This window comes from Sceloporus undulatus, chromosome 1, assembly GCF_019175285.1.
Source record: "Sceloporus undulatus isolate JIND9_A2432 ecotype Alabama chromosome 1, SceUnd_v1.1, whole genome shotgun sequence".
Classification (NCBI taxonomy): Eukaryota; Metazoa; Chordata; class Lepidosauria; order Squamata; family Phrynosomatidae; genus Sceloporus; species Sceloporus undulatus.
The window spans coordinates 278,484,143-278,499,916 of record NC_056522.1 but is presented as its reverse complement, the minus strand read 5'-3'; the positions used below and the strand labels follow the sequence as shown (position 1 = coordinate 278,499,916).

General features: G+C 41.6%; 1 protein-coding gene across 1 annotated transcript in view; it reads right to left on the bottom strand.

Annotated features, from left to right (window-relative positions):
• Positions 1–1,208: 1,208 nt before the first annotated feature.
• AMPD3 (adenosine monophosphate deaminase 3) overlaps positions 1,209–15,774 on the bottom strand; it is a 56,591-nt gene continuing 42,025 nt past the window's right edge. Inside the window, exons 12-15 of the mRNA XM_042461894.1 lie at positions 15,097–15,217; positions 13,373–13,546; positions 10,866–10,976; positions 1,209–5,882 (exon numbers count right to left, since the gene is read on the bottom strand). Coding sequence (XP_042317828.1) covers positions 5,706–5,882; positions 10,866–10,976; positions 13,373–13,546; positions 15,097–15,217 — 583 coding nt within the window. The 3' untranslated portion in view covers positions 1,209–5,705. The remainder of the gene's footprint in view (positions 5,883–10,865; positions 10,977–13,372; positions 13,547–15,096; positions 15,218–15,774) is intronic.

Sequence of the window (15,774 nt, the reverse complement as noted above, 5' to 3'; positions counted from 1 at the left end):
GAATGTGAATAACTCTTAATGTTTTGATAAAAAGATTGTTAATAGTTATAAGCCTTCCATTGTATTATTGTTCTTAATATTGTGCAATAAAAATTTGAACATATCGTGTTTGGCTCCTTGTCTTTAGAGGAGTCCAGATCTGGCTAAAGATATTTATAGTACAGTACCTAGACTTAGCTTGCAGTTATGGTTAATGGTAAGTTCCCATATTATGCTCCTCACAGAAAAGAATGACAGGTTCTATGCTTTGTTCTTTTCTTTTTTGGCAAGAGTTCTTCTGAAAAACTGAAGCCTCTGCTAGTGCTTTTCCCCGTATGGACGATGGAGAATGTCAGTTATTGGGTAAAGATGGTGATGTTCTGTTCCCTCCAATTCTAAGTAAGGACTAGCTGTCAGCTAAACGATTCTGATGGGGGGGGGGGCTTATAAAATGCAAGACTTGTCTGTTCAAGAGACAGGTTTAGATGGCAATAGCCATCTCCAAAACCCATATAAAGAGAGGGAAATCTAAAAGAACATCTGCATGGTGAAAGGAAGGCAGTGTTTTCTGTCTAGCTGCCTGCTGCTTCCTAGGTGGAAACATACTTCTTGGCTGGATTGGGCCCCTGTGCTAGCAGTTGAAGCCAAGGCCTTCCACCCTTAACCCAGAATGCATCATTTTCAGGGAAAGAGATGAAACTTGGGCTGCTGAACAGACACCCCCCCCCCCCACCATCAGGGTTGATGTGTGTACACAGGTGCACAATTGGGGACAACAGAACATCAATAGCAGTTCTTGCATGTGTCCATGCTGCCATTAGTGACAGCCCCCCGTTGTCTCCAGAGGCAGCAAGGCCATGTTAAAGACAACAGGATTTAATGGTAGTGCAGCTACATGCACACACTATCACTGGTGACAACACCTAGCAAGACTTCAGTGATCATCCTGTAGTTATATGGATGGTGCCATATTGTTGAATTGGTGGGGAACATAAGCAGAACGATGGTGTTGTCTTAGCTGGCTGTTTTCTGTGCTTGGTTCATTCACTACTGTGAAAAAGAAATACTGGCCTAGATGAGCCTTTGGTTTGAGCTAGCAAGGCTTCTGTTGGTAAATTTAATTTTTTTTGTTCTAAATTATTTTGAAGGTGATAAAACATTTGGAATGTAGCTCCTTTTTGGTGTGGTTATTGGGATGCAAGAAAAAAAGCCGTAGTTCTGGACACACTTTTAATGTATTTCATGTAACTTTAATTTTATAATAGCTTTCCGTATAGTACATACCTCTAAATGCTTTACACAGCAAAATACATAAATATTCAACTGAAGCCTTTTTTCTTTATTGAAAAAGAAGATAAACTGTGTTTTAAAATAAATCCAGTGAATGAAAGAGTATAGCTTCACATTCCAGCACACAAAGGCTTCAGACAGAAAGAATGCCTTAAAATGTCATACAGAATCAACACTTAGCGAAAAGTGGTAAAATTTTAACAGTTAACCTACCATCCCAAACAGCCCAGGCTATCAAAAGCTAACTACAACAAAAAGGTGTATCTCATCAAGAAAATACTTGGCCTTCACTGATTGTCCAAGGGATGGGCATCTCTTTATTTCAGAACATAAATTACAAAAAAATAAATAAATCTGAAATCAGTTCTAGCAGTGCAATTCAAAGCAAGTTTACACAGGCATAAATATGCTTAAGGTTCCTGCCTAAATTACCCCATATACAGTCCTGAGTTTTATCTAAAAATAGGACTGAGGAAGAAAAACAGAACTCAGAAATATGAAAAACAGTCCACTCTCTGTGCCTGACGTGTCCTTTATTAAAGCTTGTTAGATTGGGGGGGGGGGGGGAGGACTGCTACACAGTCTATTACTTTTCAGGGACCAATCCAATCCCTTCCAACGTTTACTGGCAACCTTTTGGTGTCATCTTGTGTAATACAATTAACTGTCAATGAGGCTTACTGGTGAGTAGACATAGATAGGATAACGTTCTACACCTCAGGTTTCTCAATAAAAATTGAAGTACAGTAATTAGTAAAAATATCATAGAAACCATAACAGATACATAAGGTAATTTTAAGGAGAATAACAAATCAAAAACACTTGGTTACAAGATACCCTTTGAGAACTTAGATTTATTTTTACAGTTTCTAACAAACTTTTGCAAAACCAAAAATTGAATCCAAGTTATGAAGGGGGGCGAGGCTGTTTTTGCTCAGCCAGCTCCACTGAAGGCAGAATGGCTAGGATCTGACAAGGTTAACTCAGAGAACTGGAGAAATTATAAAATATTACATTTCATAAACACATCAGATCATCAGTATAAAATACACAACCTCAAAGGACTATGGGAAACTTGTAAGAGTTGAGATGGATTTTTTGGTGATTACTTTCTTTCAATTACATAATAAAGTTTTCGCATAGCATACAGCAAATTCATAAGATGTGAGAGAAATTCATTCTAATTGTTTGTTTTTTCTGTATAACATGGTTAAACTATCTAGCCTTAATAGCTTAAACCAATGGGGCAAGACAAGAATTTTAAAATTACCATTCTTTTTTGACAGAATGTGATAGATGCAGAACAGCAAGAACAGATGCTTAATGGGAGCAAATCTCCTTTTGTCATTGGCTCAGTCAAGATACAAATATGTTGATTTAAAGGGGGGGGGACAAAGAAACAGCTTTCAGATAATGTTGTGCTTGCAACTAGTAATTGTTTCCCATGCACATTCATCTTGATCCAAAGACTGTGGAACACCTACAGAACACACCTAAAAGACAACAGACACTGGCCTAGAGTAGATGAACTGAATGGAACCATGGGAAGTCAGTAGTTGTGTAAATTTTATTTACTGAGTAGGTGTATTATGATTGGGACTAACAATTGGATTTATCACCATCTAAATTGACAGTGATCTAATCACCCAAGAAAGAAAAGAACTTACTTTACAACTTATTTTTTCTACCCCACTGCAAAAGGTGACTGGCACTGTCAAAGCTGACAATATTAACATAGTCACCAAAAATCTGAAGAAAATAAATATAAGGATCCATATTTGGGAACTATCTTCACAGACACTTTCAGTGGATACAACTCCTGATTCTGCAAACAAGATTATACAGAAGCTGTTTCCATGTATGGCTTTCATTGGATTAGGAGAACTGAATTTGTGACTAAACTGTCTTTGGGTTGAAATAAAAAAAAATAGATTAGAATCAGATTATTTTAACAATCAGGGGTAACACACAATTATACGTACCATTGTGCAAAATATTTTCCAGAGCATATGCACACAAACACCAAAGTGACTAGATCAGAAGCAATACAAGGAGTGGAAACTAATCTGAATGCTGTTGGCCCCAAATGGAGTAGAAGATTGTATCAATGGGATTTTCCTATGTGCTGATTAACCCCTGAACAATTCATCTAGTGGGACCTTGTCAAACCATAGCCAGTTGCTACCATTATATTTTTATTTTAAGTACCTTACAAATGCTAGGTAAGTGGTACTTAAAACAATAAACAGAACAATGACATATTGATGCACACAGAAGCTGTACAAGGTTCTAGACTACTGTGCTGTTTCTAACCAAGAGCAGAATTATTTATATCAAGTAGTTTGGTGAGGAAATGAAAAACTGTCATAATTGTATTATATTGGTTTACTTTACTCCTCCTTTCCAACAAAGCTGAGACTCATGGTGGCTCAAGAATGTAAGCATTTTGGTTACAGGGAACAGAAATGTGTTTTGTATGAACAATCTCATATGCCAACAGGAGATATGATTAAAGATTGTCCTTGGGCTTTAAGCTTGTGAAGAAAGCAAATTCAGAGCATCAAACCAAGATACTCATTGGGGTAGGACATAATATTTAGCTTATAATTTATAATAAATTTATAATAATTTAGTTTAGTGGACAAAATACATATAGTATAACTGATTTTTAATCTATTTGGATCTTGAATTCTGGTTGTTTTGGTTTTTATGCCATAACAATCACATAGATTTATTATAACTAAGCAAGTAAAAGTAGTTACGATGTTTTAATGATTTTGTTTCAATGCTGGAAAGGGACGTTCGTTTCTAATTTGCTTACATACTCATTAATACTATTGTTAGGAATCACAGAATGCCACCATGATACATTGTTTAGTTTTGGAACAGGACTCCAGGACTTGTTATATGCTGTCAAGTTGACTCTGACTTATGGTGATGTTATGAATGAGGTACCTCAAGGATCCCTGGTCAGCAATTGCCCCAGTCAGATTTTGAAAACTTAGAGCCATGGCTTCCTTGACTGAATCAATCTACCTGTAACACAGTCTTCCTCTTTTCTGACTGCCTTCCACTTTGCCATGCAGTATCATCTTTTGCAGTGAGTCACAACATTTTATCATATATTCAAAGATTCAAGGAGACCAGGATTCAAACCCACACTTGGCTATGGAAACCCACTGGGTGACTTTGGCCAAAATACACTTTCACCACCTCAGAGGAAGGCAATGGCAAATCCCCTATGAACAAATCTTGCCATAGAAAATTTCACAGTAGATTCATCTTAGGTTCCGAATTTGAATCAGAAAGAATTTGAATGCACAAAACAACAGAATGGGCCATACATTCTATCCAAGTACATCTTTAGCTGTGGTATGGCTTAGCCCTTGATGAGCATGTGGCCAAGCAAGACTAAGTAGGAATATTAGTCCCTGGGGGACTGACTGAGCAGAAAGAAGTTGGGCCTGCCTGCATCTTCAACAAAACCCAGCTCAATCAATATATTTGTAAACAAACAGATGTTACAAGAATATCACAGGTCTTCAGTACTCGTAAAGAAAGTTCTCCTGGAACTTCACAGCACGCAGGAAAAGTATGTGGAAAAAATGTGCTCATTTTCAAGGTTGCACACTGAAAATGCAGTTCGCATATACTGTAGATCCTAAGGCTTGTTACCATGGCAGTGATGTGACTGTCCCAATGCCCAACCCAGCACAATACCACAAAACAACAGTGGATCAGCACAATTGGATGATAATAGCAAGCATTCACCAAAAATTTTATAAAAGATAGCACAGTGCTACAAAATGAATTCTAGTGAAATTACTGTGATGAAACTGAGGAGAGGGGATTCAAAACACAGTCAAAGTATACTGCTGAATAATTTTTCCTTTACTGTAGTGTGCAACCAGGAAAAAAAAACAAGCAGCTCTTTGGTCAAAATGAATTGTAGTTTTTCCTAAATATTCTCCATAAATGAAATGGGGACACTACAGTACAGTGTACAGCCACTGATCTGGAATCTAACCAGAGGTTACAGTTTAAAGTGCCTTAGATCTTTGCCTGCTACTAAGCATAGCAATAGAGGTGCATGTATGCTACCAAAAGCTTATTCCCAACACTACTTATTTCAAAACAGAATGCTATCTATGTATCCTAGATGTAAACCCTATAAATATTTATGACTAGAGTTAGAATGCACTTCTAACTGCAAATGCACCATAAAGAACATAATTGTGAGCTTGCATCTGTATATATACAGCAGTATTACCTAAGTCAAGCTCTTGCAAAAACTGGCTTTGCTAAAAGTCTGATGCAACATCAATCGTACTGTATACCAAACAACTTTCCATGCTGCAAAAGCTCAAGTTTTCCCTTGTGCTTGTATGTTTCTGTCCTGGCAGCTGTGCAAAATTAACTTGATTTTGTAGCTGTGACTATTTTGACAGTGCAGTGATCTCTTCTGTTTTCATCGCATCAGACAGGAAACTCAGCTCGTTACATAAGGTCTCATATCTGTAAGCCATTCGAATCTGTGCAACATTTGTCTTCCGAATGTCATTTCCTTCAGGCCCTTCACTGCAATAATTTACTCCTAAACATTTCTGCTTTTCCTAGGGATATAACAACATTTAAATGAAATGTTAGACTGTAGAATGTCAGGAATTGTTTTTATTTTAATGGCAAGGGAAAACCTTGCCTATTGAGAGGATAATGCCAAAATAATAGCATTTATTATAAAAAATGTGAAAATTGCCCCTGGGGAACTTGAGAGAATAGGTGGCAATGGCACAGACTATGAACTATTGTATTTGCTCCTCCAACAGCCTATGTATCAGAAATAATAATAATAATAATAATAATAATAATAATAATAATATTTATGTCCCACCTCTCTACAAAATGCAATCGAGGCAGCTTACAAGATTAAAATATACAGACCAACCCCTCAACCCACCTTAAAATACAATTAAACAATGTAGAATTTTAACATAAAACATATTTAAAAATAATACAATAGCTGTGGTGAAGTCAGAGGTCAGCAATTAGATTTTCCTTCTGTTAGCCAGAGAACTATTCAGGAAAGGCCTGCCGGAAGAGATCTGTCTTTAAAGCTATCTTAAAAACTATATAGCCGTGATGGCGAACCCATGGCACGTGTGCCACATGTGGCACTCGGCACGGTTTCGCCAGGCACGGGGGCGAAGGAGAAGGCGGAACGGTCACGTGCCCGTTCTGCCTCCTCCCTGCCATTTTCGGGCCTCCCGCTGTCTCTCTGAGACAGCAGGAAGCCAGAAAATGGCACCTGGGAGGAGGAGACAGAGGTGCGTGCACGTCTGCCTCCTCCTCCCAGCTCTCTTCCCTCCCGGCTTGCCTTGGCTCGCTGGGAAAGGGCTCCGTGGAGCCCTTTCCTGGCGAGCGAAGGAAGGGCAAGGGCCCTTTGCCGGCCTCTGACAGCCCCAGGAGGGACCCTCAGGGGCCGGCAAACGCCAGGGCCGGAGCCAGAGGCTCCCTCCCTCTGAAAAGGGGGTGGGAGCCCCGCCCCCTGGAGGGTGGGAGCCCCGCCCCGGCACCCAGCCCCCATCCTGGGGGTAGAAGCCCCACCCCCGGCACGCGACCTTAAAAAGGTTCGCCATCGCTGCTATATAGAGTGGTAATGTGATGGATCTTGTCCAGCAGGCCTTTCCACAGTCTGGGAGCAACAGCTGAGAAGGTCCTCTAGGAGATCATAGACAGCCTTGTTTTACAGACAAGGCTGTAACAAATTTTTCCCCGAGGATCTAAGTGTGCGGGGAGGATTACTTGGAAGGAGGCGGTCTGGAAGATAGGTTGGACCCAAGCTATTGAGGGCTTTAAAGGTGATCACTTTGTACTGGGCCCGGAAACTGATGGGCATCCAGTGGAGTGATCTTAAGGTCAGTGTTATATGGTCTCTTCTGGATGTACCAGAGACCAATCTGGCTGCCATGTTCTGAACTAACTGAAGTTTCCGGACCAAGCACGAGGGTAGCCCCATGTAGAGTGCATTGCAGAAATCAAGGCGTGAGGTTACCAGCACATGTACTACAGTCTCAAGGTCCCTGACTTCCAGGAAAGGGCGCAGCTGGCATATCAGCCGAAGCTGATAACAGGCACTCCTGACCGTCGCATTCACCTGATTTGTCGTGTGAAGCGACGAATCTAGGAGCATCCCCAGACTGCGAACACAGCCCTTTGAGGAGACTGTGACCCCTTCTAGGACTGGAGGTTGTAACCTAATGCCTGGGTTCGGAGCCGATACCGTAAGTACCTCCGTTTTGTCTGGATTCAGCCCCATGCCTCCGGATGATCTCTCCCAGCGGCTTCATGTAGATGTTAAAAAGCATTGGGGACAGGATGGTGCCTTGTGGGATGGCACAATTAAGCTCTTTCCTTGCTGATCAACTGTCCCCGAGCACCACCCTCTGGAATCTGCCTGAGAGGAAGGAACGGAACCACTGGAGCGCAGTGCATTCTATTCCTAACCCTCTCAGGCGGATGTCATGATCTATAGTGTCAAACGCCGCTGAGAGGTCCAGTAGCACCAGCAGGGTCACACTACCCCCTGTCAATGCCCAGACGAAGGTCATCAGCTAGAGCAACCATGGCAGTCTCCAACCCAAATCCCATCCTAAAGCCAGTTTGAAATGGATCAAGATAATTGGTTTCCTCCAAGACAGCTTGGAGTTGAAGAGCAACCGCTCTTTCAATCACCTTGCTCAGGAATGGCAGTAAAGAGACTAGCCTGTAGTTCTTCATATCCAGGGAGGGTTTTTTCAGGAGCGGCCTAACCGCCGCTTCCTGCATACAAGATGCAACATGACCTTCCCTAAGGGACACATTCATGATGTCCTTTAAGAACACCCTCAAGGCGTCTCCCCCCTGGACAGCCAGCCACTAAGGGCAAGGGTCGAGAGGGCAAGTTGTTTTCCTCACTCTACCAAGGAGCTTGTCCATATCATCAGTACTTACAGATTGAAATTTATCAGTAAAACCACATTAACGGAGTTGCTGGACACCTCACCAGTTGATTCTGTCATAACTCCAGCGTCCAAGTCGGCTCTTATCTGAGATATTTTATCTGCAAAGTAGTTGTTAAATGCATCATAGCAGGCCGTTGTCGGGTTAAGTAAAAGGTTCTGCACAGGGAGAACCTGTGTCAGTTCCCTCACCACCCTAAAGAACTCTGCTGGATGGGACTCTGCAGATGCAATACATGCAAAGGAGAAGGCTTTCTGCGCTGCACGTATTGCCTCTCTATAGGAACAAAGGAAGTTCCTATGACGAGTCCTGTCAGATGAGAGTCGAGTTTTTTGCCTGATGCGCTCTAGTCGTTGTTCAACCCGCTTCATCTTTCTGAGTTCTTCTGTATACCATGGACGACGGTTTGAAGTGGGCTGGCAAGGATGCTTAGGAGTGATAGTGTCAATAGCCTTGGTAAGATCGTTGTTCCAGGTATTAACCAAAGCTTCCACAGAATCACCGGCATTACCAACCAGTGAACCCTCCAAGGCTTTCTGGAATCTAATTGGTTCCATTAGCCTTTGAGGGCGGACTATTCTAATGGGTCCTCCACCCCCGATGGAATGGACAGTGGCTCTGAGTTCAGCCTTGATCAGGAAATGGTCCGTCCATGACAATGGGGAGGTTTTTATTACCTCCACCCACAGATATTCCTGTTCCATACTGAAGACCCCATCGAGTGTATGACCCGCACAATGAGTAGACCCACTGACCAACTAGGATAGGCCCATGTTTGTCATGGATTCCATGAACTCCCGAGCCACATCTGTAAGATTTAATAGACTGGTCTCGAGTGGGATGTTGAAGTTGCCCAGAATTAGAAGTCTGGGTGACTCCAACAGCAACTCTGAGACCAGCTGTGTCAGCTCGGTTAGGGAGTCTGTTAGACAATGGAGTGGATGGTATACTAGCAGAATCCCCAAACTATCCTTGGTCTTCAGGTTTAGGTACATACACTCGAAGTGGACTGTTTTCTGGACAGGTATCCTGGTCAAGGTGAGGTTGTTTTTGTGAACCAGAGCCACTCCACCCCCTCGCCCACTTCCCCTTACCTGCTCAATGATTGAGTACCCAGCTGGGAGGGCCTGTGCCCAAGTTATTGCACTGTCCTCTCTCAACCAGGTCTCAGTAAAACAAACCAGGTCGGCCTCTTCTTCTTAAGAGAAGGTCGTAGATGATATGAATCTTGTTTTTGACCGACCTGGCATTACATAAGAGCAAGGCAAGGTTTTGTGGCATGGTTGGTAAGCTCTCCAATCCATTTTGGGGAACAGAGTGAACTGAAGGCGAGATAGATTTCAAATATCTATCCTGCCTTCCTTTGTAATAAACTTTCACTCTGTTACTGCCATACCTTCCTTTCCCCTGAAATACCTGAAAAATAATAGCATATCACTTTTAACGCTACATTATGAGGGACTGGTAGTTTTGAAAGAAATAATGGTTTTCACAGAGAACTGTGGCAGACTTTATTATTGGCTCCTCCTAAAATGCTATTTGTAGTTCTTAAATTGCCCTTTCCAGCTTGGTGGTTTCAGGATGCATTGCATGGTAATCTGACTCACTGCTGGGTGTAGTGGGACCCCTGCAAATTGCCAGGGTGGAAAAAGCCCTCCTAAACCATAGGATCTAACAACCTATTCGGTATGATCACTGACCTGCATCTTTCTCTTTCCCCCACCCATCAACATCAGTGTGGTTCATTCACCCTTCAAACAGCATGCATTGTCTATCTGGATTGGAAAAGGTGAATGAAGAACAATGTGTTCATTCCCATTAGAAGACACTGATCCACTGCAATACTGAAATGCAGCAATAAGGGGCTGTAAAGATCAGATGGTGCAGGAGTGGAAAATTCTTAATCAGAACTATCTGGAGATTTCCGAGTATATGCACTACTGAATAATTGCATCATCTAACTTCCAGTCCCTTAGGATCAAGAAGCATGGACATCATCTTTATCACAACCACAGTGATAGGGCTCTATGATATCCTCTCCCTGCAAACCTACCTTTACAGCTTTACAGTGCCCTGACCATCACATTTCTGAGGCACTGGAGACTTAAGTGCTGGGAAATGTCACCCATAGTACTCTCTCAGTCATGAAGTGCCTTGAGAACTGGCAGTTGGAGAGACTCCTTGGGGGTCCTACCACAACTGCTTGTCCCAAGGTGCTCTGTGGCCAGGAACATGCTACAGACATCATTTCCCAGTGCTCCACTTTGCAACACTTTGGGAATGATCTGCCTGGGGTACAGGCAAGGTGCAAAGGCAGGTTTGGGGGTCACTTTTGGTTGTACATTACTGTAAACGTGAATCCAACATGATAAGGATATTGCAAATTCAGCTTACAATACCTTACCCTGGGTCTGCAAAGATAAATGCACGGGCCACAGTTTCCAACATCAGAGTTTTCTCCACCTCCCAAGCCCTCTGGCACCTTACATTTTAAAGTGGGGGGGGGATATTTATACAGTTAATATATTCCCCACTTTGCTCTCAAAACACAAATATAAAGATATAAAGCATAGCACTTGCTTCAAGTGAAAACCTACCTTATGTGACAAACCACTTTGCAGAACACTGTTCCTTGCTATTTCACACAGGTCACAAGTGCTCAGTTTCCATACTTGAGCTGCTATGGCATATTCTTCCATCAGTGCTTCCTTGAAATACATATTTTTAAAATGACTTTACTACTAGCCAGGTAAACGTACTTTTACTTGCAAATCAATTGTTAAATCAGCCATCCAACACTTACTAAGTAATCTCAGTGATGAACAAATCCCTGCTGCAAGTTGCAGGCAATCTTAGAGATTGAGGTTGTCCCATGATCACATTATGATCATGAACAATATTATCCTAAGAGGAATATCCTGCAAGTCCCTGGGGGCCACAAAAATGGTCCTGGGTTTCCAAATGTGGATGAAATGCCCTCCACACACACCCAGATGCCATTTTGGAACAATTTTAAAAAAATTCTTACTGGGCCCTGAAGAACCTCAAAAATGGCCCTTGGGGCACATGTGATCCACAGGCCACACTTTGCTTTATAGTGTTAACCAAATAACTTGCTGCATTCCTCATTACACTGTTTGTGAGTTAGTGATTTTTTTTTTATTATCAAGGAAGGGAGAAGGGGAACTAGGGAATGACATAAAACATAGCAAATTTCACTCACAATGTCTCTATAAATGTTCTTTAAAACATTTGGTTCTTTAAAAGGAACCAGAAATCACTAGCTATAGTACAGTCAGCCCATGGTATCCACGGGGATCTGTTCTGGATTCCCCCCTCCCCCACAGATACCAAAATCTATGGATGCTCAAGTCCCATTGTCCTCAATGGTGGCGCAGCTATGCAGCCATGCCACCATTGGGGACCATGTCACTTTGCCGTCCCAACTGTCCAAAGCCTGCCTCGCCACTCTCACTGCAGCGGGTGACAGGGGGCTGCCACCTCCTCCTTTTCCTCCCCGCTGCCACTTCCTCCTCCCTCCTGCTCTTCCTCTTCTCTTCCCACCTCCACCTCTGTCTCTTCCTTCTTCACTACCCCCCCCCCCCCGGCTTGCCATCCACAGATGCTGGAATTCGCAGGATGGCAAGTCTGCACATACAGAGGGCCCACTGCACGAAAACCATTTCTGCGCCAGTGAAAGCTGCTATTCTACGGAAGCAAGAAGAAGAAAAGGACTCCAGATAGATTGTTGTGCAAATTACAAGAACAATGTAATCACAGGCGCGTTACACATGCGCCGAAAGTACGTGTTAGGGTTAGTTAGGGTACAAAATGGCGGCGCCCATCCACACGGGCGCCACCATCTTGACGCCGTGGACGCGTAGCATCCGGACATCACGCAGCAGAAGTGACGGCGCGAGTGTGTGATTAGCCCCTCACGACACCACTTTCAGGCACAGAAAGAAGCGCCATTTTCGGGCTTCTTTTTTGTTGCGTCCTGGAACCGCGCGGTTTGGCCACCGCGGTTGCCGGACGCAGCAACCGGCGGTGCTGGCAGACCGCCGCTTTCAGGCAGTCTGTAACGTGCCGGAGCCTAATATTTTAAATTTTATAGAGATTTCTTTTTATTTAAGTTTTCACTTTTATGGTTTTTAAATAGAGATTTCTTTTTATTTAAGTTTTAACTATGTATGTTTTTTTTCTTTTATCTTGTATTCTTTGAAATGGTCTGTAGACTTATTCAGTAAAGATGTATTGTATTGCATTCCTGCTCATTACATTTCTTTTAACATGTTGTATTACTTCTGAAAAGGAACTTTTTACCCACATACCCCTACCTCATTAAAGGAAGCTGTGTCACTTATAGGTTATTAGCTCCAAGTTGTCTCTCCTCAGAAGCAGATTTTAAAGTCTTGTGTCTATACATTTGAAGATAGATTATACATAGGAGCAAGTGTTCAACATTTAGGATTTAAAAACAGAAATGTACATGATCCTATATTGGCTTGGTGGAATGTGAAGTTCTGTCAAGTATATCTCTGCTTCCATCTTTGTCTTTGCATTCGTGGCCAAACTGTCAGCTCTGGGTGTACATGGTCATTCAGTATCCAGGGGATAGCAGAATATACCAGGCAGCATACAGCTGTGTTTCTGCAGCCAGATGTACAAAGATGTCATTGATGACACCTTCTTTGTGTTCTCAGCTGCACAAACAGGTGGACACTGCCTCAGTACCCAGAATGGCACCAAACGTTCAGCAACACATGTTGGGGAAGTTGCAACACATGGCAGTATTGTCACCTGGTTCCACAATGGCCTTAAAGGAACATACAGGTGTAATGGGAGTTTATATTTGTGTATGTCATGAACATGCAACATAGTCTAATCATTTATTGGCTAGAGTAAGACTGTAATCTTGATTTTAGTATGAGTGCATGCACAATAACCCAGGATAAAGCCTCAGTGAATACAATGGTACTTATTTCCAAGTAAACATGCATCTGACTGAGTTGTCAATTATGAGTCAAATGTGGGGGAAAGTACCAGTAAATCAATGACATTTAAAAAGAATGAAACTTCTAAAAAAAATTTTGACACACGTTACCTTTGTATAGTGGAACTGCATAGGATCATCTGTTGAGAGAGAAACAACGAGTCCCTTATGTAGAAATTCTCGTAGCGGGTTTTTGGAATACTCCAGGAATAGGCTGTTGTTGCTAAGAGGGGACATGGCAATGGGGATTTGTGCAAGATAATAAAGATACTGGAGAACTGGACTCTGCACAAAAACAACAGAAAGTGGCATTATTCAATGGTACAGATAGATAACAGGAAAGGAAATATTCAGTAAAAGGAAATGGAAAGTGCTCAGCTTCAGTCATTATGACTTGGAAACATTTTAACTCTTTCCTTCAGCCATGTATGATTTCCATTTGCGGGAAGTGAGTGGACTTTTAATACTGATCTATTGTAAACAAATGTGTTTTTATAACGAAAAACAAGAGGTCTGAGATTCAGGATGCCAGCATGGCTTAGTGATTTGAGTGTTGGACTACAACTCTGGAGGCCAGGGCTCAGCTCCCAACTCGGCCATGATTCTCACTGGGTGACTTTGGGCCAGTCATATGCTCTTAGCCTCAGGGAAAGGCAATGGCAAACTTCTTCTGAACAAATCTTGACAAGAAAACCCCATGATAGGTTAGCATAACCATAAGTCGGAAATGACTTGAAGGCACACAATACTAAAAGAAGTGGTTAGCATTAATTGAAAAGAAAAATAAACTGATTCAAGTAAGAATTCAGCAAAATCAACTTTCTGCCCCACCTCCCAAAATCTTAAGCAAGTGTTATCACCAGTTTCAACAACCAAAACATAGGTTGGTATATGTAACTGAAATTATATGTTTCTTGTTGGTCACTTTGCATTTTTATGCATGCCCAAAGATTGAGAGAAGGAATACAGAATGTAGAAGAATGAGGACCACCACTTGGCTAAACACTGAGGAACTGCTCTTTGAATTACTGGGTGATATGTGTCATCATAGCAGCAGTGTTTCCTTGGGGAAAACAACTACCTGTCACATCAAGACAACAACAAATGTGTGCTTATTGCTCTAAGTATAATAGCCTGGAACGTCCCATGTCAAAGTTTTATTCTTTCAACATAATCTGAACTTTCTAAACTGCAACTGTTCATACCAGAATTAAACTGGCACATATCTGCCCCCCAGCGGACAAGTGTTTTACAGACAGGAAATACAATCCAAAATTCAATTATTTGAAATCCTATTGATTTTGCTCCCTGAAAATTGAAAGCAATGAGACATGCAACTCAGTCCTAGTTGTATTTACACAGAAGCATGTCCCAATAAACCCAATTGTGAGTCCCATCTAGAGCAGATTTACTGAATCATTGAAATTTTAAGTGTTTACTTGCCAACTTCTCATTGATTGCTTAAGTCTACTCTAGCTTAGACTAACAATTGAATTTGTCCGAAAAGGAGCAAATAGTATAAATAGGATTGAACTTCATGTCCTGTTGCTTTCATTTCACATATAGGATTGTACCCTAGTATGCTTTAATTTTTGTTGGATTGTGTAAAAAAATGCTTCTTGAACTCTTTTTGGTTTGTCAGAAAAATACAAGTGCTCACACAGGAGTCTCAATACATATGAAATGTGATGTACAGAGAACAAGTCATTTCCTTATACCCATATGAGAAAACATAAGATGGGAAGCTATGGATCACATGTTTTTCATCATATTTCCTGCCATTCTTACAACATATTGTCAAATACTAGACTAGATGAATGACAAAAAGGCTGTACCTTCTTCAAGAGCAATCCATGAGAAATATTGTCTGCCGTTAGAAAGGCTGATACCAAGTGAGTGATTGATCCAGCTTCTCCACAATGAGGCCGAAACAGAAAAGTGCTCATACCTCTCTCCCTATATAAATTTAAAATAAATTACATTAAAATATTTCTCACTTTTTCAATTCCACGATAATCATTACAACTTTTATTATGTAAGCTCATAACAGCTGTTGTAAAGGAAGTAATTTATATCACCATATGAGACAATAAATGAAATAAAGGAGAAACATACAGTACTAATTGTTGCCTGTCTACTCAGAAGGCAGCTCCGCTCAGCAAGTAGAGTGAGGTGACCAACTGGCCTCAGGTTTCACCAAGTAAAGGCAATCAATTCTTTACTATGGAATTTATTATTGTACTTTTACTGGCAGAGACAAGCAAAAGTACTTGTGACTCCCCCCCCCCCCCAAAAAAAATAACTTGACTGGCTTTGAGTGCTATGCACCATGACTGCTGGGTGCGAGGGAGGATATGCTGCTCTTCCTTATGCAACTAAATACCTTAGTCTGCTCCTGTGTTCAACTTACTCTGTAGCAATGTGTTTATAGCTGCAGGTCAAATGATTCAACTTGGATAATAAAGATGACTTAAGCAGCGTCATGATCACTTCAGTGGAATAACACTGACAAA